Raw genomic sequence first — 20,978 nt, forward strand, 5'->3', positions numbered from 1 at the left:
AACTTGACCTTTTTGTATCTATGTACTTTGACCACTTTTTTTTTTTAATTAATACAAAAGTGATTAATATATGAGATTACGAAAATATCGTTGGACTACTCTCTATGTATATTTTTATATTATTGGCATTGAGTAATTCCTGTATGTAACAGATTATAAGACATTAATGAAATTGGCCATCGTGGCTTGTCAATATTCTTAAACTGTTATGGAAGAGGTAGTAATAGGTAACAATTCAAGCCAAGTACACAAAAAATTTGCATTAAGAATAATTTATGATTTTTTTTGTCAGATAACACGTCTTTTTATTTTTCTTTTTATGTTATTTTTCTAATGTAAAATAACACATTAGGTTTTATAACATAACACCTTTTAAGATTGTCTTATTATAAATAAGACATATTTTTACCGAATTCCGACTAACTTGTCAAATTTGGGTTTTCGACTTTTTCTATTCCCATTCCTCTTTAGGAGTTTATTACATTCTTTCTCTTCTAACCTCATACCCTCTCCATATTCTTCTTCTCCTTCGGTCCTTCCTGTCTATTCTCTTTGTATCTCTCTCTCCATTTTTCTCTGTTTCTGTACTATGTAGCACAAAACTAATAAAAAATGGTATTAGAGAAAATTCAATAAAAAAATGTTCCCATAAACGAATTGAGTTATAATATTTAGGTCTTCCTCCTCCTCCTCCTCCTCCTCCTCCTCCTTCTATGTAGCACCTAATGGAAGCAAAAAGAAAAAAAAAAGAAGAAGCAAATCATTTGAAAAGGTGAGTAACGAGTGTATGTTTTAGATAAATTTTTGCTAAAGGCTCAATTTGTCAAAAGGGATTGGGGGTCAATGATTAAATAAAAAATAGTTAGATAGAACAAGATAATAAATAAGTGGAACTAAATATATGGGCTAATTTAGTAGCATAATTTAGCTTTTTCTCGCAGGTTTTTTTCTCTCTCTATAATTTTGCTCTGTCTTCTCTCTATTTTGTTCCAACTTTAGGTTTTTTTTCCTTATGAAAACTCAAACTAATCAACCTTCAGATATTATCATGGTGCCTGAAGAAGAGATCATTTCTTCTCTATGTTGTCTCCACCCTTTTTTAGAGAGGTGGTGGCTAAATCTTCTCAATGGTTCAATGAAGCTCTCTCTATTGTATTATCTGATTCAGATTGGACTACTAATCTTGTTTAATCTCTAGATCCATCATTGAAAGTTCAATTTGATACTGAAAAATTTTGATGCTGAAAAATCGCATCAACTTAGAGCACCCTGGAACCTTACTGATATGGGTAAATGCCTAGGTATTTGATGTTAGACCTTCTTTTATTTTTATGTGTAAACCAAAACCAAAGGGATGTTTGAAAGTTAGATATGGGTAAATATATATCTTTTCAGATTTTCCATGCAAGATGATTTGGAGATAGCTCTGTTTGGTGGTCCCTGGTTTATTTGGATCACTATCTCATGCTATATCTCATGCTATTGCTCACAAGATGGGAACCTAATTTCTGGCCCTCTTCTAGTCCCTTTTGACTCTACGACAGTTTTGAATCCATTTCCCGGAATTGCCAGTTGAATACTATCATAAAGAAGCTTTATTTCAAATTGCAAAAGTCATCGGAAAAGCAATTAATTAATGGTATGTTTGGATAGGTGAATTACATTTCAAATTCTGGAATTGATCAATTCCATTGTTTGGATGAGTATGAATTTGAAATTCAGAATTTGTCACAAATTCAAGATTTATTGAGGATAGCCCATTAAATGAGGAAATTGAAATGATGTGATTTTTCTTGTGATTTGAAATTACTTAGCTTACTTCTCAAAACATCTATCACTCTCCCCCCCCCCAAAAAAGCCCCAACACTATCACTCTTTCTCTCTCCTCCACCTACTAATCTGAATTTATTAATTTTTCCCAAACAAGAGTATTTGGATTTGGATTCAAGAATTTGAATTCCGGTATTTTAAATCAAGCAATTGAAATGAATTCATCATTCCCAAACACAACCTAAGGTTGATTTTGCCACTGATCAACTCACAAGAGATAGATATGCTAGAGTTTGTATCATTGTGGATCTCAATTCTCCGCTTGTCACTAGAGTTTGAATGGTAAATGGTTGGCAATTTATTGTTTATGAAAACATTCATCAACTTTGCTTTGAATGCGAGAAGATTGGTCATACTCATTTGTTGCATTTAAAACGAAACGGAGAAAATACTATAAATCATTGTACGGTTGCTACATCCAAATTTGCTGCTACTGAAAAGCCTTCTGCTTCTAATACCCAAACTTTTTTACCTTCCCAGCCTAGCCCATCTTTCGGCTATTAAAAATCTTTTTTTGTCAAATGGTGATGTTGACCAAGCCCAATTCACTAAATCTTACCATTTTGGACCTTGGACACTTGTAAGCAATAAGTGTGTTTCTCATAACGTTGTTTCCAAAACCAAAAATCTGGATGTCCATTTCTCTTCCACTGTCGTGGAACAAAAAAAGAAAAAAAAAATCTATAATGCTTCTTGACCTTCACATCGTCCTTATTGGGAGGTTCTTGCGTCTAACATTGCCATGCAAGCTAAGAGGATGTTTAGTTTCCATTTTCAAAAAGCAACACTTCACTCAACTCCTCCAATGATAAGTTTCGTAGAGCTCAACAATTGACTCTTCAACTTCCTTCTCCCCCCTCTATTATCGGTCTCACAGACAAATCAAAAGCACCCCATCTCTCCTCTAAATCTTCATTTAAGACCTCATTCTAGGAGACGTTGATCATGACAAGAAAATATATAGGAATATTATGAAGAAAATTAGAAAACTGAAGATATGTAGAGTATTAGAAAACCGAAGATATGATTATACAAGTAAGGTTTATTTATAGTGTGTTTTTGGATCCACTTAAGTCTAGTAAAACCTCATTTATCTTGACGGTTGAGAAATAGTGTAAATTAAATGCTACAAATACAGAATGCAAAATTCAGTTTGACTCTAGGAAATACTCCTATAATTAATGCTACATGCACTTCAGTTTGTCAATAGACATAGACATAATACAGATACAACACCTATAATTATCCCCCATTGATACATCACATAATACAAATACAACACCTATGATTATACAAGTAATGTATATTTATAGTGTGTTTTTGGATCCACTTCAATCTAGTAAAACCTCATTTATTTTGATTGTTGGAAAATAGTGTAAATTAAATGCTACAAATGCATGATGCAAAATTCAGTTTGACTTGAGGGAATGCTCCTATAATAAAATGCTACATGCACTTCATTTTTCCAATGAACATAGATGTAATACAAGTATAACACCTATAATTATCCCCCATTCCATGTTAAAACTAACAAACTATTTCATATGCTTTTCGTTATTACTCTATTCAACTTCCAACCCCCTCTTTAAAAATCATCTTTTCATTTTCTATTAGCACGTAATTAGTAGTAGAAGAAGCAATTCATGATTCATATCTGGGATTTAGGATCCACAATTTACAAATTCAACTATAATAAAACTTAAATTTGTAATACTAATTCACAAAATCACAATTTACAAATTCACAATTCCCAAATAACAAACTCACAAACTTCCTCTATAAACAAAAGATTGCAACAAACACTTAATGTATGTGAGGTATAAAATAATGGTTTGTTGCAATCTTTTGTCAATGGGTCTGGCCGTAGGCCATCTTATCAGGCCCACAGGCATGCGGGCTTGGCGAGAAGCACGACACGGCACAGAGCCATCTTTAGTTGACGTATTGTTGTTTGTTGTATTTCTGCACTTCCTTCTCCTTCAACTCCAATACTTTTCGACGGTGTTCGATTTCTTTCTCCTTCAACTCCACCTCTTTTCGACACTCTTAACCTTCTTCTCCTTCACTTCACAACAATCATTCAACTTCGCCATTCGGAAGTGAAGGAGGGCTTTTTGACATTTCAAACTACATTGGAGTCGAAGAAGGATAAGTTGATTGCGGATAGTAGGAATGTAGAGTTGCAAGAAGAGAAGTTGAAGGAGGAATGTGTCATATTGGAGGCGAAAGCAGTGGATATTAGTAATGAGCGTAAGAAGTTAGAGTTAAAAAAGAAGAATTATTATTATGTAATGTTATTAGTCTGTTTTGCTATATCTTTTTATCTTTTCTTAGTTCAACAATTACCACAATTTTAAGCCTTGTTCAATGGTAACTTATGCTCTTGATCTTCCTCTTAAATGGTCGGTTTTAGGCTCCTTAAAACTGGTATGTGTACCCGCTTTTGATCCTTTTTTGCATTTGTATCATTATGTGTCATGTCATTGACGATTAAATAAATATCTGTAAGAGAAATTTACATAATTTTCAGATATTCAAAAATGAAAGTAGCATTCACACAACATTGTGGTTTAGCTGTTATTTTTGCAAAAGGAGTCAGAATTGAAGTTCGTGAAGAGTTTCAGGCAAGTTTCGAAATTGTATAAATAAATTAGGTAGTGATAAGTTTTAGGTTGTCAGTTTATTTCATGTTCAGTGTGTACTTTTTAGTACAACTGATTCGTAATGTTGCATATTGGCTCACGAGGTATCTAGAAAATCTAGAGGATTATAAATCTTTTAGTTGGGGACGTGCTATATATGAGTACATAACGGAAGTTGTTCACAAAACAACATATGACTGTGTTATATCTCTGAGGCTCATAACTCCAACTTATCATATCTCTGAGGCCAATATTAATTCGGCTGCCCTTAAATTCTTTAGGAATTCCCATTATTGATTTATGAATTCCCTTAAATTCTTTAGGATGCAAGTTAGTCTCCAAATTATGGAATTCCCACATATCAAACCCGAAAATTTTGAAAGCTCATTTTTGATATTCAAAAAACGCTTATTGATAATAATTCATCCTCATTTTTACTTTACAAAAATATAATAATATATCATTGGCTAATTTTGATAGTTCTCAGAATAAAATCCATTAGGCCGAAAGCTTGAAATACACTTAATCTCATTAGACCAACAATTCGATCCACATGTATATGGTTATTATTATCAATTTCTCGTTGAATCATCTGATGGACCATTCGGGTTTGGATGAACGACTATTTGTAAGGGATCATGTGACAGAAATAAGGGTTGAGATAACAGGGGTTCGGATCACTAATGGTTACTTTTTGATTCTCAATTTTATTATTGTGATTACTTTCATGTTGAAGTTTGATCCTTTATCCGGACTCCTTGAGTGACAAGGTACTTCATATCCATGTAGGATAACAGTATAAGGTTGTCGCATCAAACAAGAAGGGAGCTTTCGCATTAAACAAAGCTTTGAAAAGAAAGAGCTCCCTCCTTGTTTGATCCGACAACAACTGTCACCCTGCATGGATAAGAAATATCTTGTTACGATCAGCTTCACAAACTCCACCCCTACATCCACAAATTGAGAATTTTTTAGGTTGAACATGATCGCTTCATTCTTCAACATATCACACCACTTAAACTAATAACAATGGTATTCTCACATTAATGTTAAATGATAAAATAATCAAATACTTACCTTTAATAACTAGAAACAATAAACTCCATATTATACAATATTAGATGGTATTTTCAAAGCCATTGATTTTTCTTCGCCCATCACTCATCAAAAGGTTTAACTTTTAATAAAGATTTGTTTAAAAAGTGTATATGCCTAGTTAAGAAATGTATAAAAAATTTGTCAGGAAGCTCAAATTTCCCTAGAAATTTGTTGTCTCATGTACGAGGACTCTCTCCTTCATAAACACATAAATCTGCACTGGATGTTAAAAAAGGAAAGTTGCAACTTCCTAGGGAAAGTTGCAGATGTTAAAAAGGAAGTTACAACTTTCTTTTTTTAAAATCTAGTGCAGATTTCTGTGTTTATGAAGGAGAGAGTCCTCGCACATGAGACAACAAATTCTTAGGAAAATTTGAGCTTACTAACAAATCTTTTTTTATACATTTCTCAACTAGGCCGCCTATACACTTTTCAAACAAATCTTTATTAAAAAGTTAAACCTTTTGATGAGTGATGGGCGAAGAAAAATCAGTGGCTTTGAAAATACCATATAATATTATAAAATATGGAGTTTATTGCTTTTAGTTATTAAAGGTAAGTATTTGATTATTTTATCATTTAATGATTGAATCATGTGTTCCCTTATATAATTATTTTCACTATTCAATGAGAACTATGGGCCTTATTTGGTAAGTTGATAAGTTATGCTTTTGAAAGATAAGTTGGTTGTTGGCTAGGTTCAACAAACAAGAAGGATTGAAATAAGAGGGAATTAATCTTGGGTTGTAAGTTGTATGATCACTTATTTAATCCTAAGTAGGGATGGGCAAGGGTCGGGTCTAGGTGGAGTCCGTCCTGATCCTAGACCCGGACCCTAAATTTTTTTTGCAGACCCAGAACCATACCGGACCCTAAGGGTCTAAAAAAATTGGACCCTGACTCAGACCCCTTAGGGTCTGGAGGGTCTAAGCCTAAATTCTTTATTTTGCCAAATTTTCAGCATTATTAATATCAATAATCATCTTAAATTCGCATGAAACAAACAAAAAAAATCGCATGAAACAAACACAGGGATTCCCATGAAACAAACAAAAACATATAAATTGAAAAAAAAAAGAAACAAACACAATTCACAAACATATCAACTGAAAAAAAACGAAACAAACACAAACATACAAACTGACAAAAACGAAACAAACACAACTTACATAAGAGTTCAGAATGGGTGTTTTGGTGTTTTAGTTTAGGTTTTAGTCTTTTAGAAAATCACTTTGTTTTTTTTTTTAAAAAAAAGTTAAAATGTATATATTAAATAAGTTTAAGGTCTAAGGGTCGGGTCTGGGTCCAAAATTTTAAGACCCGGACCCTGACCTTGAAAAATTCACTTGGATGCGGACCCGGACCCTTGGGGTCTGAAAAAGTTAAACCCAGACCGTTAAATTAGGGTCGGGTCCAACAGGGTCTGGGTAGGGTCCTGGACCCATGTCCATTCCTAATCCTAAGATAAAAAGGAGTAAAGTTGTGAATGTTTGATTTTATGTTATCTGTATTGCTTGTGTGTCATAGCAAGTAATAATTGGTAAATCATGTAAAGTGAAACTTGGATGGTAATAAACTTTAGACTGGTGCATTTGCCATGGCTTTTTCTGGAAATTGGATTGATCACCGTTCCTATTTTTATTCAAAGGTTCCTCGATATCGCAGGTCATTATGGAATATAGAGTCGCGCCCGTATTTTGTCTTCCTAGGTGAAGGCTAGTTTTTAGTTAGACAACTCGGTCCAATAACTATTCCATTAAAGTAATAAAAAGATGGTTAAAGTTTAGCTCAGTAGAAGTTATCTACAGATTGGTAGATTGTTAGATTGTTAGATTGTTATGTTATTATTTATCCCTGATTACTATTTATTAGTATCATGTTAGAAATGTTTATTTATTATTATGTAGTATTCAGCTTTGCTGATTACGTGCTTTATTTGTATGTGTTGATCATGCTGATTACATGCTTTGTTTGTATGTGTTGATCATGGCTTTGACTTATTGATCTTGTGATGACCCATTCTTGGTGAGCAGATTCTTTATTTAGTGCATTGACATCTACAGGTTTGCAGATGTTGCATAATGAGGATCTGGGAATGGAGAGTTGGTTAACAGATTGATTTAACAATTGTTTTAGTAGATACATTTTATTTAAATTTGGTTTGAAGTTAACATTGGTAGTGTTGCACTAGTAGAATAAATGCTTATTGCCGCGGTCAAAAAGTGGCCTATTGCTGCGGTTTTGGGCTCGCAGCAATTATGAGGGCAGCAATAGGTAATAATTATATTGCTGCGGTTTCTGGGAAAAACCCAACAATATTAGTATTTTATATCAGAATAGTACAACATATTATTGCAGTTTCTAGGGAAAACCGCAACAATATGTTGTATTTAATAATAAAAAATACGCATATTGCTGCGGTTTTTACCTAAAATTGCAGCAATAGACGCTGGGCAGAATTTTTTTTTTTTCAAATTTCTCGAGGCGTAAATATTTTGTGATTATAGTACCATTTTAATATGTTACAGATCTACAACAATCCACTGTTACAAACACCCAATACAAAAGAGAAACTACAAAATTAAGAAACTGTAATGAAAAGATGAAGAAACCTTAAAATATGAAAATCGAAAAAAAAATATGAAAAAATTGCATCACTATACTGTAATGAACTGTAACTATAACATTAAGAAACTGTTACTAAAAAACTACAAAAAAAAAAAAACAGAAAAATATATTACAAATAAAAATCTTAAAATCGAAAAAAGGAAAAATAAAAAACATCACCAAACTACTGTGAAGGCTCATCTTCAAAACATGAGGAACACACGACAAAGCAAGTCTAGCGAACCACGAAGGATCGGAGGTCTAGCGAACGACGAAGGAGGTGGAGCGACGATGAAGGAGGTCGAGCGAACGACGAAGGAGGTCGAGCGACGACGAAGGAGGTCGAGCGAACAACAAAGGAGCGACGAACGAGCGAGAAGTCGAGCGACGAATGATGGCCGGCGAACGAGCAAGGAGTCTGTGCTGGCGAAGGATGGCCGACGAAGGAGGAAAGAGGAGAGAGAGAGGAAGATGAGAGGAGGAAAAACGGTTGTTCATGTGTGTTTAAAAGAATAAGGGGAAACCCTACTTAATTTGGGCCGCGCGTTTTATATGAAAAAAGTCTATTGCTGCGGGTGTTTAAGGAACCGCAGCAATAGACTTATGAAATTAATGGCGATATTAAAATATTATTTTTTAATAATATTTTAATATATTGCTGCGGTTTTTGCTAGGAACCACAACAATATGTCTGGTCAAAAAGTCAATTTTTTTCAAAAATTTTACGTTGAAAGCATATTGCTGCGTTTTTTGGCCAAACCGCAGCAATATCGTTATTTTATATTTTTCCTTTTCTTTTTAAGTGATATATTGCTGCGTATGGGTAAAATCGCAGCAATAAGCAATTATTCTACTAGTGTTGTTTGATTTAAAAGTACTTTGATTATTTATTATATTTCAATTCTAAAATTTAGTTATATGTTTTCCGCTGCAAAATTCTGAATAAGCCGATACGTTACCACACGGGCGATAATGCTTTGATGATTATTTGAGTTTTATATTGAAAATATATTTTGTAAAAGAGAGAATTATCGGAGTGTTACATTCATATTCACCATTAATCATCTACTTTACACCTCTTCGCACTCAATCTCTCTTCATCTAATGGCAAAAACCTCTCTTAATTTACCTTTTCCAAAAGCAAAAACTCCCAAAAACTCTCAAATGAAAAACCCTCTTCTCCATCAAAAACCCTAGAAATCGAAAATACCCAAGAAACAAATTGCTTTAGAACGGCAAAAATTTGGAATCACCAAGGAGAAGTATAAGAAGAAGGAAACTGATTGGAGAAGATAATGAAAAAGAAACCCCAGAATCAGTTGATGGGAAGAAGAAGCTACGTAGGTTCCTTCCAAAGGAGCTGCTACTTCTTCCTCCAAGAAAAGAGTGGAACAAAGTGATCCAAGGTATATTTTAGGATTCTGTGTACACTTAAATTGGGCCAAGAAAGTTCAATTCAATGAACTTATTGAGATACTAAAGAAACAAGGTATAGAATACCTTTTTGAAACCGCATTTAACAATGCCTTAGTTCCTTTAACCATGGACGAATTGTGTGCAAACTTCATCAACACTAATGGAGTATGTATTACTGAAGTAAGGGGGAAGAAAATAAAGCTTTCCCAAGAAACTTTGGGAAAGATATGGGAAGTTCCCTGTACATGAACCGATCTATATTTTAAATGGAAATGAACTATCACCTTTCCTAATTTCTTCCAGGATGACATTGTTCAATACTTTGGGGGATCACCTACCTAAGCAAAGATTAAACATAATCTCCTCTCTCCAGTCCATAAAATCTTGTTCAATCTTGTTTGGAGAGCATTTATTCCTCGAACTGAAAAGAGGAATGAAGTGGGTTTCCTAGACACGTGTTATATGTTTTGCCTTGACCACCACATCAAAATCAACTTCTCTTCCCTCTTTATCCAACAACTAACACACTGTATTGAAAATCATTGTGTTGTTGGCTATGGTGCTTTGATCACCTCTATTTTCTCCCATTTCAAAATCCAGACAGTTGGTTCGCCTACCTTGGGAATTAAGCAAGGTAATATATTGAATGAGAAGACTTTGTATGGCTTGGACCTCTCTGTCGAAGAAAGAATTTTGACCCAAGGGAGGATAGCCTCTAGTTCCTCCCAAAAGAGAAAACTGCCTAAGATAATAGAAGAAGAACTAGTGGAAGTAATATTGGAGTAACAAGTTCCTACCCTTACTGAACCAAAGGAACAACCACCCAAGAGACGAAAAATAGTTGCCAGAAAACCTACCCTCTTGTTCGTAAGCAAGTTAGGCAAATTTCTAGGTTGAGAATTGCCAAAACTGCACATGTTCCTTCAAATGACGATTATCTTTTAGTCTTATTTGATGAAGAGGAACTGCCTAAAAACTTACCTAAGTAACCTACTCCTCTATCTTCACCAAATACCGATTACCCTAAACACAATTCCTTCCATCTTTCCTTCCTCCTTCTAAGAACCTTCTATTTATGAACAAAAGAAGGTTGCCATAAATGAGCCTAATACTTTCTCCTCTACATCTATTAGCCTACCACCACAACCTCCATTTCTTACTTCACTTTATACCACCACTCCACCTTCTGTTCCTCTCATAAGAACAACAGGACCATCCCAAGACAACACCCCAGTTCCTCCACCAAAACCACCTACAGACTTTGGTTCACAAGGAAACAAGTTCCTTCAGATGATTTTGGTTGGTTAATGAGGTTTGTCTCCTTGCTCAACATATGATCAGGTTCCATAATAACCTTCACTAGACTTTGGATGATAAAACTGATAAAATGGTGAGTCTCATGAAAGTCCTTAGTGGTATGATGATTGAACAATAAAGAAAATAGAGATGATGGCCCAAGCAATCAGCACCTTGAAGCATCAACTGTATGGGCATCATAAGGAGGTTATGAAGAAATTAAAGGAGGTGGTTGAAGAAGAAGAAGTAGAGGAACACAACTCCCATTCCCTTCTTAATGTTTAGTTCATGTTTCTCTCAAGGAACAAGAACTCTTAGCTTTTGTTTATTTTCTTTTCTTCCTTTTTTCTCTTTTGTACTTTTATGGAACACGTGCTATAAATATAATGACTTTTTCTACAATTGTCTTCGTTTGTGATTTAATTGCATAATTTTTTACTTGAAATGGCTAGTATTATGTGATTGATGTTAGAGCAATTCTACCCTTTGTAATTTCTAACTTAACCATTTTTTTGTACCTGTTAATGGTCAAAAGGTCTTGCCAATATCAATCTACTCAAAATCACAAAAAGTTTGATCTTTTTGAGGATGACAAAGGGGAAAAGATCCTAGTAACAAACTAAGTTGAAAAATTTGAAAAATTGAAAAAATTAAAATCCTTAATATGCCTTAATAAAAATTGTAAAGTATTATTTTATTTCTGTCTTTCATTTCCTTAAGTTATTTGTTGTTTTATTTTCCTTAATTTGTAACTTTGTTGTCATCATCAAAAAGGGGAAAGTTGTTGAACCCTACTTTTAATGATGACAAAGGAACAAAGATGCAAAATAAGTAATGAACTAACAAGTTGTTAGGTTAATGAATTTTTGCAAGGTATCATTGACGAGAGCAAAGAGAATACTAAGTCAGAAGAATAAATCAAGTTTGATTTTGAAGACTAAGTGAAGATGCTCAAGGAACTGATATTGGAGAAGTGTTCGAACAAGAAGACCAAAGCAAGGCTTTATGTTTCCAATGTTAAGGAACGATTAAGGATTAGTAAGGAACTACTGCAATCTAAAAGAAAATGAGCGTCTGTTCCTTTGAGAGGAACATACAAACTAACACTGTCATGTTAAGTTAAATGAACTAACTATTAAAAAGAATTAGACATATGTTGAAGTAGTACAACGATGAATATATCACGCTTGCCTGTTTTATTTAAGTAAAAATCTGATTTTAGGAAAAATCTTTTTGAGCAAAAGATTTTATTTATCATTAGATAATTAAAACCCTTTTCGATTTTAATGAAAATATTTTTGAAAATAATATTTATGAAAGGATAAATTCGATTTTATTAAATTAGGACCTATTCTCTTCGGCATAAAACAGCTGAACTGAACTGAATTGAATTGAACTGAAATGAATAGTGATATGTGAGAGTAAAAAATTTGTCAAGAGCTAATCTGAACTGATCTGAACTGAACTGAAAATAAGTTGGGGAGGACAGACCCTTAATGATACTTGATATATAAATCAGATTTTGAAGACTGCTTAAATGGTTGCTAAAATAAAAAAAAACAGTATTAATTCTAGCCCACATTTGTATTAGATCATGGAGATCATATGTACTAAAAAGGAATGTGTTCCTCTAATTAAGAGATATCATGGAAAATATTTTTATCACTAACACATGATTTTAGGTGACAAAAATTAACAAAGTAACTGGCAATTTTAGAAATAAAAGCAGTAAGAGTATGAGGATGATGAGTGCATGAACCACGATTACTCGAAGCAGAAAACAGTTCATAGGATTTCTGAAAGAAAAGACTACACAGAAAAAGAAAACAAAGAAATAAAAAGCATAACTCCTGTGCACAGAGAAAAATCTTAGAAAACTCATAAGAAAGATCATGTCGGAAAAACTAGTGTTGCTTATGCCCGGTTGACGCTTCCCAGGCCTGCAGAATGTGGTTGATAATTTCTTCAACGCCTAACCCGTGCTTCACCTGTGCAACAGTGATTCATTAATGTTAATGCACGACTAATTTAAACCTAGCTTGAGTAGCTTGGGATTTGAAGATTATCAGAATTGACTATAGGAAATTGTGACTCGAGCTGACTCGAGCTTGGGGATAGCTTGGATCAGCTCAGTTTGCACCACCTCAAACTCAAACTGAAGTAGCTCGAAGCTGAGTCATAAATACTAATAAAAAGTTCTTTATAGATACTTCATAATATTTGAAGTATTCTCATAAAAGGGACTTTGATGAGTATATTGCTAATCTTATACTTATGTGTAGTGCTGTTTAGCATTTGATAGATTTAGCTCCATCTGGAAGTAAAATTCAAAGCAAGACGTCGGGTGTTTTGTGCTCTCTAATCATGTAACATGTAGGCAAAAGAAAGGAGGCTCCATTGGTAATGGATGAACACCGACAGTTGTTGGACAGCAATTAGCAATGGTGAAGGGAAAGGGATATGGAGGAAGGAGAGGGATGGGAGAAGTGAGCTTGTGTTTTCTATTCAAATCTATCCTAACTAAAAGAAATTTGATTTATTAGAAGGGAAACCAATTTTGATCCTTGCCATTTTCTTCCCCTCTTTCCGATCAATTTATATCCAAATACTTGAAAATGGATCCACCACTTTCTCTCCGCTTCCTTTTTCTTCGAATCCTCTCATCCAAACACATCTAGTTTATTAAAAGGTGAAGGCAAATGAGTTCCCTTCAATTCCTTCCCCTTCCCCATGTATGTCCTCTCCCTCTCACCCTCCAAAATTCTCGAATCCAAACACACTAGCTAAATGCTCTTTTCATAGGCCAAAGCATGTAGCTAGGTCATAAATCACTCAGGGACGGGAGAAAGAAAGATAGTAAAAGTAGTTAACAACCTGAGCAAAGACAAATGGTCCTCCATCCCGCATGCGAAGTGCATCTCTCTCCATGACGGCCAAATCAGCTCCAACTGCAGGGGCAAGATCAGTCTTGTTTATAACCTGTAGTAAGAAAACATGATCAAGTCATCAAAAAGGGTCGTCAATAGAACTACTTGGGCAAGTAAACAAGCTCTACATACAAGAAGGTCAGCTTGTGTGATGCCTGGTCCTCCCTTGCGCGGAATCTTGTCTCCAGCAGATACATCTATAATGTAAATGATGTAGTCTGCCAGTTCCCTGCTAAAGTTGGCAGCTAAATTATCTGTAGGAAAATAACATCATCAGCAATTCGTCAAGAGTTCACCACCTCAAGTCTTTCTGGTTTCGTCAGTACCATACTTCCCATCACATACCTGACTCTATTATATCAACCCTAAGCCTACCTTATGTCCCTAACCCTTCTATAAATTTAACGAGAAAGACCTTGTTGTTTAAAGACCAATATTGAAATACATAGCAAAGCGTCATCCAAGGCTAGCTTGCAATACCAACGTTCATTCCCATTTAACAAATATGAAGCACCAATATGTACAAGATCAAACATTATTACCTCCCCCAGATTCACAAAGAAGTATGTCTGCTTTGTATAGATTTGAAAGCTCTTCAAGAGGACCAAGATTTATGCTGATGTCTTCACGAATAGCAGCATGTGGACAGCCGCCTGTTTCCACCGCACGTATTCTTTCCTCTGGTAGTGCACCGTGCTTTATTAAGAACTCTCCATCTTCCTTTGTAAAGATGTCATTAGTAACCTGCATCAGCACAAATAGTTCTCATCACATGGCATAGAACACAATATTACTCTATATGCAATTTATTAAAATACTTTCAGACATAGGCACAAGTGCAACAATCATCTCAGCCCAAGACCTCAACTCCAAATTGTGCAATGTTGTCCAATCCCATCTCGACTCACATACCCATTAGACCAGCTAGGCATATTGGTGGCAAGACTCACATTACAGCCTTGCCTGTCGGAGAAGTTCCCTATAGCTGATAGGTGTTACATATAGAAGTCAAAATATTAGATTATTTCCAACAAGTAAAAAGAAGCATCTCGCATGACTCAAGCCCGCTAAATGCTGATCGAGAAGTAAACTATTCATGACAGTGGTTATACTAATTTGTTTTATGCTTCTATTTTCAATTAACAATATAAAAGTATGTTTTTTTTCTACTGTGTAGTAATATTATATAGAACAAGATGGTGCATTTTAGTTGGGCACATTATTTAGAGTTTTTGGTTGAAGTAAAATTATTCCAATTCTACTTTCTAAATATTCTTATATTTTTCTAATAGTTTAAACTTTGGAACCAAACATCAGGTAGAGGCAAAGATCAGTTTTCTATATTTATGAACAAAGATATAATTCATAGTGTACAAAGAAAACTAGGCACTTCTTCTTCGCCGCAACTGTAGGGTGAAAATTACCACAGGATTTTAACTAAACTAAAAGGGCCACTGGAAGCGAGAAAATGCCAGTTTTCTGAAAAATTATACTGTTCATCTCAAAACTGTCATTAACAAAGTGCTGCAAAAACAAATTAGTACTAGAGCAGAGTAAGATCATGAGAAAAAAGCAAAGGTTAAAACAATGGCAGACAAGGATGAGCTGGATATAGGCTACTGAAAGCACACGATGCATCCATATATAACTGAGAAGGTTCCTACATCATTGTGAAATTTATATGTCTCATGATAAAACTCAAGTGAACTTATTACATCGGCAATAATCAACTTCATTTTCATCCTACTACATACGCCCTCGATCCCATAAAAATTATATGTACAGTATACCTTGTTTTGATTTCCCTCATAAACTATACGTTCTACTTAAAGTGAGTTTTCCCTCTCTGACTTTTTTCATAAATTTGGGCCCACCTTCACCTGCCCAATTTCCTCTCTGATTTTTCAGTCCTTACTCTCCGTGCTAGAGCCAATCTATATTTCTTCATGGTACAGAGGATATAATATTCTAAAAGACAATATGATGCTATAACAAAAGGGTCACGCAAATTGTCCAAACACCAAAAACAATGATCAGGAATCTCATTAAGAGGTATATTATCGATATACATATTCAGTTCTAAGCAGTAAGAAGACGGTTGATGCTTCTTGAAGTTAAAACATTAAGAGGTGCAGTTGTGCTTACAGCAGCAAGACTATATTTGTCCCTCAAAAATTTGCACAAAGCAAGCATTAGCGCTGTTTTCCTGCATACGATAAACCAAGATCATTGTCAGAAGCAAAGTTAACATAATTACATTCTTTTCCACCTACCAAGTTCTTCAGAAAGTCAGGACTCAGGACAATTATTTTTACTATTATGGATACAAAACTCTTGGGCATTTCAGATCTCAGAATATACACACAGAGAAATAAAAAGCCAGAGTATAGTCCACTCCTATATATCGAGAAACAAAAAAACAAATTCCCCCTTTGAAAAGAAACAAATGATTCCTGAGTTTCAAGTAAGATATCTCCTTTTTCTTTCTTCTTTCTCAAGGTCTGCTTTTTTCACATACTATGATAGTCCTATTCAGAAAGATTCTCTCCAGTGAAGAATACTTTTGACATTATTCACATTCACGTTGATCATCTTGTATTATTTATACATAATAGAAAAACATAGTCCCGTGCATCTTGTTAGATTCCTTTCACTATACACTTTCAAAATATCAACTTTTATAACTTTTATTATATACAATAATAAATTACAAGTCCTTTTGTTGAAGTTACCGAAGTTACTGAAGCTACTGAAGCTACAGACAAAGCATCACCAGCAACTCATTTAGCTCTAACAAACTTTGCCAGCTCAGCATTTTCTGTTACTTACAAATAACAAACTTGTACAGCTCATCTTGAGTTAGTTATTTCAGTTTGTTTCTCCCTTTAGCTTACACTGTTGTATATATATAGCTAAGGATGTAATAATTGTATTCAATCAATCAATAATACAAATAATCCTCTCTCTAAAATTCAGAGAGTTATATTCTCTCAAACATTCTTGATGTATCTTCTGTTAGCACATTGATGCAACATTCAAAGTAATTCACTGTGTTCATATTATTAGATGAACAATTTCATCATGGTATCAGAGCAGTAAGTTCTGCATTTCAATCTAAAATTCCGCAACAAATTCTTGATTTCTGATGTGAAGACTGAGATCAAGTCAGATTTCTCTGTAAGTTTGTTTCAAATTTTTCATTGCTGAAAATCAAAAGAAATCGAGGTATTTCTTCTGTCAAATTTTTTTTTAATCAAAGAAAAATTGCATCAAGAATGGCACCTAGAAATTCAAACACAAATACAAACACAAATGAATCTCAATCAAACCTTGAATTTGCACAAGATCCTAATAATGTGTATTTTCTTAGTTCATCTTATCTAAACACAACAAAATTAGTTCCTATTGTTTTCTCTAGTTCTGGTTATGCTGATTGGAAAAGATCTATGATAATTGCATTATCAGCTAGAAATAACTAACTCAAGATGAGCTGTACAAGTTTGTTATTTGTAAGTAACAGAAAATGCTGAGCTGGCAAAGTTTGTTAGAGCTAAATGAGCTGCTGGTGATGCTTTGTCTATAGCTTCAGTAGCTTCAGTAACTTCAGTAACTTCAACACCTTTGGGTATAACTCAAAAAAAATTATTTATGAATTCAATAATGGAGGCTTTTAATTTACTAGTGCGTTTCTGAACCCTATGATTTCTATCAATGTGCCAAATATGAAAGAATGAACTAACATAAAACAATAGGATAAAAACTAGTGCAATGGTAATTAGACAAAATCTAAAGCAATAGAAGAAAATGCCAAATCTCAAACCAATGTATCACAAGAACGCCTATATTAGTAGCATGTTGTACACTAGTTTACAAAAATGTTGTATGTAAGTACTCATGTTACATGTTTGTTTATTCACTACGTCAGAATAATAGACCTCCCCAGCAATATCTATTTGTTTCAGCAAATACAAGATGGTTGCACTATATTGTTTGATCCAGTTCATTGTAGTTTCTTCGAAAACGAATTTGATTTGATCTTGACTGACTGCATCTTGATGTCATTTGACTTTCAGTTAATGATATTTCTCTATAAAAAAAATATAATGTTGTGTTTTCAAACACTAAGACTTACCAAAGTGCCTCTTATATAATTCTATTTTTTTAGTTAACACATTTCTTTATCCACACTAACCTATCTCTAATTATCAATAAGAAAGATTACAAAAAGTTGGTATTTTGAAAATATACCTTGATACGAATTTAACAAGATTCTATATGGTAATATTTTCCTCTAAAGTACAAATTATAAGATCAATAAGCAAAAATTACAAAAAGTTGATATAATATGTCTTGATACGAACTTAACAGGATATTATTTTTCCTCTAAGGACAAATCAAAAGAGATATTCAAAGTCATTTATATGAATAGTGCGAAAATCAAAATGAGTCATCTTAAAAAAGAGGAAGTATGTGAGAGTAATACATAACCGTTCCAGATTGGGCAAGCATGAAATAAAAAATGAAAAGAAACAAAGAAGAAAAAGGAGATACCCAGTTCCAACCGGACCTCCAATACCAACAGTAAAAGCCCTCTCTTTGAAATCTCTGGTTGTCAAAGGAGGTGCTCTTCTGCTGAAATAGCCAGGAGAGTAAATGGGTTCATGGGAATGTGGTGCTAATCCATCATGGCTATGGTATACTTTTCCATCTTCACCCACCCATTTATTTGATGCTTCTTTGCCCCTACATAAGAATGAAAGTCATTAACCCAATGATTTTTAATTTGAATTTAAGAGGGCAAAAGTAGTAGAAATTAAAAATCCAATACCAACAAAGAAAAAAAATTCAAATGAATGGGATCAAACTAGACAAGTTACTCGTGGGCATGATGATGCTGCTGATGGTGATGATGATGATGGTGGCGATCAATATCATCATGGTGATGATCGTCAGTATGAGGGCGCGGATTTTGGGAATCCATCCTGAATATTCCTGATGATTCAGTGGGGGTGTAAGGTGTTGACTAGTGTGGGACTGTTGAAACACAACGTATTGTGCGATGGATATTTTTGTTCCGCGAAAGATTTTTTTTTTTTTTTAAAAATATTTTGAGGGGAGCTACGCGAAAGATTTTTATATTAGGTCAGAACCAAAAAAACAAAAAATTGACCCTACGCTGGAGGTGTTCAACAGGCCGGGGGTCATTTTCAGCCTTGATTCGGCTCGTTGGTAAAAGAGTTTTGGAGGATCGGGTTTAAAAAGGGCCAGGTCGAAACAGGTTATATGAAAAATATAGTGGAGCGGTGTTACCGCCTTATTATAAGGCCTCAGAAGGTAACACACCCTCGGCTAGCAAGCCCAAAGGTGGTCCTGATGGATCTGGTGAGGTGGCGCGGCAGTTGGTAGTGCTGGAGCTGCCCAGCAAGCCGACGAAATGAGATCTCTTGAACGGATGAGTGCGATGCAACGTTTAGGGACATCAACTAGGCAATCGCTAGCGAACCTGTCTTGAAATTGCCCATCTTTGATAAGCCTTTTGAGCTGCACACCGATGCCTCAGACCGTGCAATTGGTGGGGTTTTAATCCAAGAGGGAAACCCCATTGCGTTTGAGAGCCGTAAACTCAAGGGTGCCGAACAAAGATACACCACCCATGAAAAAGAAATGCTTGCGGTGGTGCATTTTCTTAGGGTGTGGAGAGTGTATCTTCTCGGGCCAAAATTTGTTGTTAGGACGGATAATGTCGCTAACACCTACTTCACGACGCAACCGAAGCTCTCCCCAAAACAAGCCAGATGGCAGGAGTTTTTTGGGAGAATACGACTTTGAGTGGGAGCATAAGTCCGGTCGGCATAATGCAGTCCCCGGTGCTCTTAGTCGTAGGTGCCATGAGTTGGTCACCGCTTTGACAACGGTAGAAGCAGACTTCACGGGGAAAGTGAGAGCTTCTGTTGTAGGCGACAAACCTTATGAGAAACTCAAGGAATAAATCAAAGCCGGAATCACGAGGCGATTCTGGGTGGAGAATGGTTTAGTCTACGCCAAGGGCAGTAGGCTATACATTCCCGCTGGTATGCTTCGATATGAGTTAATGCATGAGGTGCATGACGCCAAGTGGGCGGGACATCCGGGAAGGGAAACAACGCTGGCGTTGCTTTCCCGTGACTATTTTTGGCCAAAAATGAGTTAATGCATTCCCGCTGGTATGCTTCGATATGCATTCAGTAGGCTATACATTCCCGCTGGTATGCTTCGATATGAGTTAATGCATGAGGTGCATGACGCCAAGTGGGCGGGACATCCGGGAAGGGAAACAACGCTGGCGTTGCTTTCCCGTGACTATTTTTGGCCAAAAATGAGTCAGGATGTTGAGGCATATGTGAAATCATGTCTCGTTTGCCAACATGATAAGTTGGAACGAAAGAAAGAAGCCGGTTTGCTTCAACCCCTACCAGTCCCTGAGAGACCATGGCAGTCGATCTCTATGGAATTTATATTGGGGTTGCCTAAGGTTGATGGGCTACGCTCGATCCTAGTGGTGGTGGATCGGTTGACAAAATACACGGTATTTTGTGCTGCTCCGGATGCATGCACGGCCGAGAGAGCCGCGGAGCTGTTCTTTAGGAACGTGATCAAGTACTTTGGTCTTCCCCAAGACATAAACAGTGATCGCAACACTCGATTTACGGGGCTTTTTTGGTTACAGTTGTTTAACCAAATGGGTTCGCAGTTGAAGTTTTCAACAGCAAACCACCCTCAAACGGATGGGCAGATGGAGCGTATTAACGTCCTGCTTGAGGAATACCTAAGACACTACGTGAGTACGTCGCAACGAAATTGGACGACGCTGCTTGAGACAGCCCAATTTTGTTACAAAGTACATCAGAGTAGTGCGACAGGATTCAGTCCGTTCGAGTTGGCCATGGGATGGCAACCATTAACTCCTGCGGAGTTGGTGAAGCAAAACACGGGTGGGAAGTGTCCTGCCGCGTATCATTATGCTCGCAACAGACAGGAGATGATGGATGAGGCTAAGGATAGTCTCGCAAAAGCTCAGCGCCGTATCAAGAAACAAGTTGACAAAAGACGTCGACCACTTGAGTTTAAAGTGGGAGACAGGGTGATGCTTAAATTAACTCCACAGTTATGGAAGAAAATATGT

At 35.5% G+C, this 20,978-nt stretch overlaps 1 protein-coding gene across 1 annotated transcript; it reads right to left on the bottom strand.

The window, feature by feature from the left end:
* Window positions 1-12,632: 12,632 nt before the first annotated feature.
* Window positions 12,633-18,913, bottom strand: LOC104908003 (urease accessory protein G). Its single transcript, XM_010697040.3, has 7 exons — window positions 18,694-18,913; window positions 18,368-18,559; window positions 15,962-16,022; window positions 14,359-14,560; window positions 13,949-14,070; window positions 13,764-13,868; window positions 12,633-12,877 (listed from the first exon to the last, which is right to left on the bottom strand). Exons 1-7 carry the CDS (start codon window positions 18,795-18,797, stop codon window positions 12,794-12,796), a joined length of 870 nt encoding a protein of 289 aa, XP_010695342.1. The 5' UTR covers window positions 18,798-18,913; the 3' UTR covers window positions 12,633-12,793.
* Window positions 18,914-20,978: the final 2,065 nt, after the last annotated feature.

Source organism: Beta vulgaris, chromosome 8 (genome assembly GCF_026745355.1).
Source record: "Beta vulgaris subsp. vulgaris cultivar EL10 chromosome 8, EL10.2, whole genome shotgun sequence".
NCBI classification, from domain to species: Eukaryota; Viridiplantae; Streptophyta; class Magnoliopsida; order Caryophyllales; family Amaranthaceae; genus Beta; species Beta vulgaris.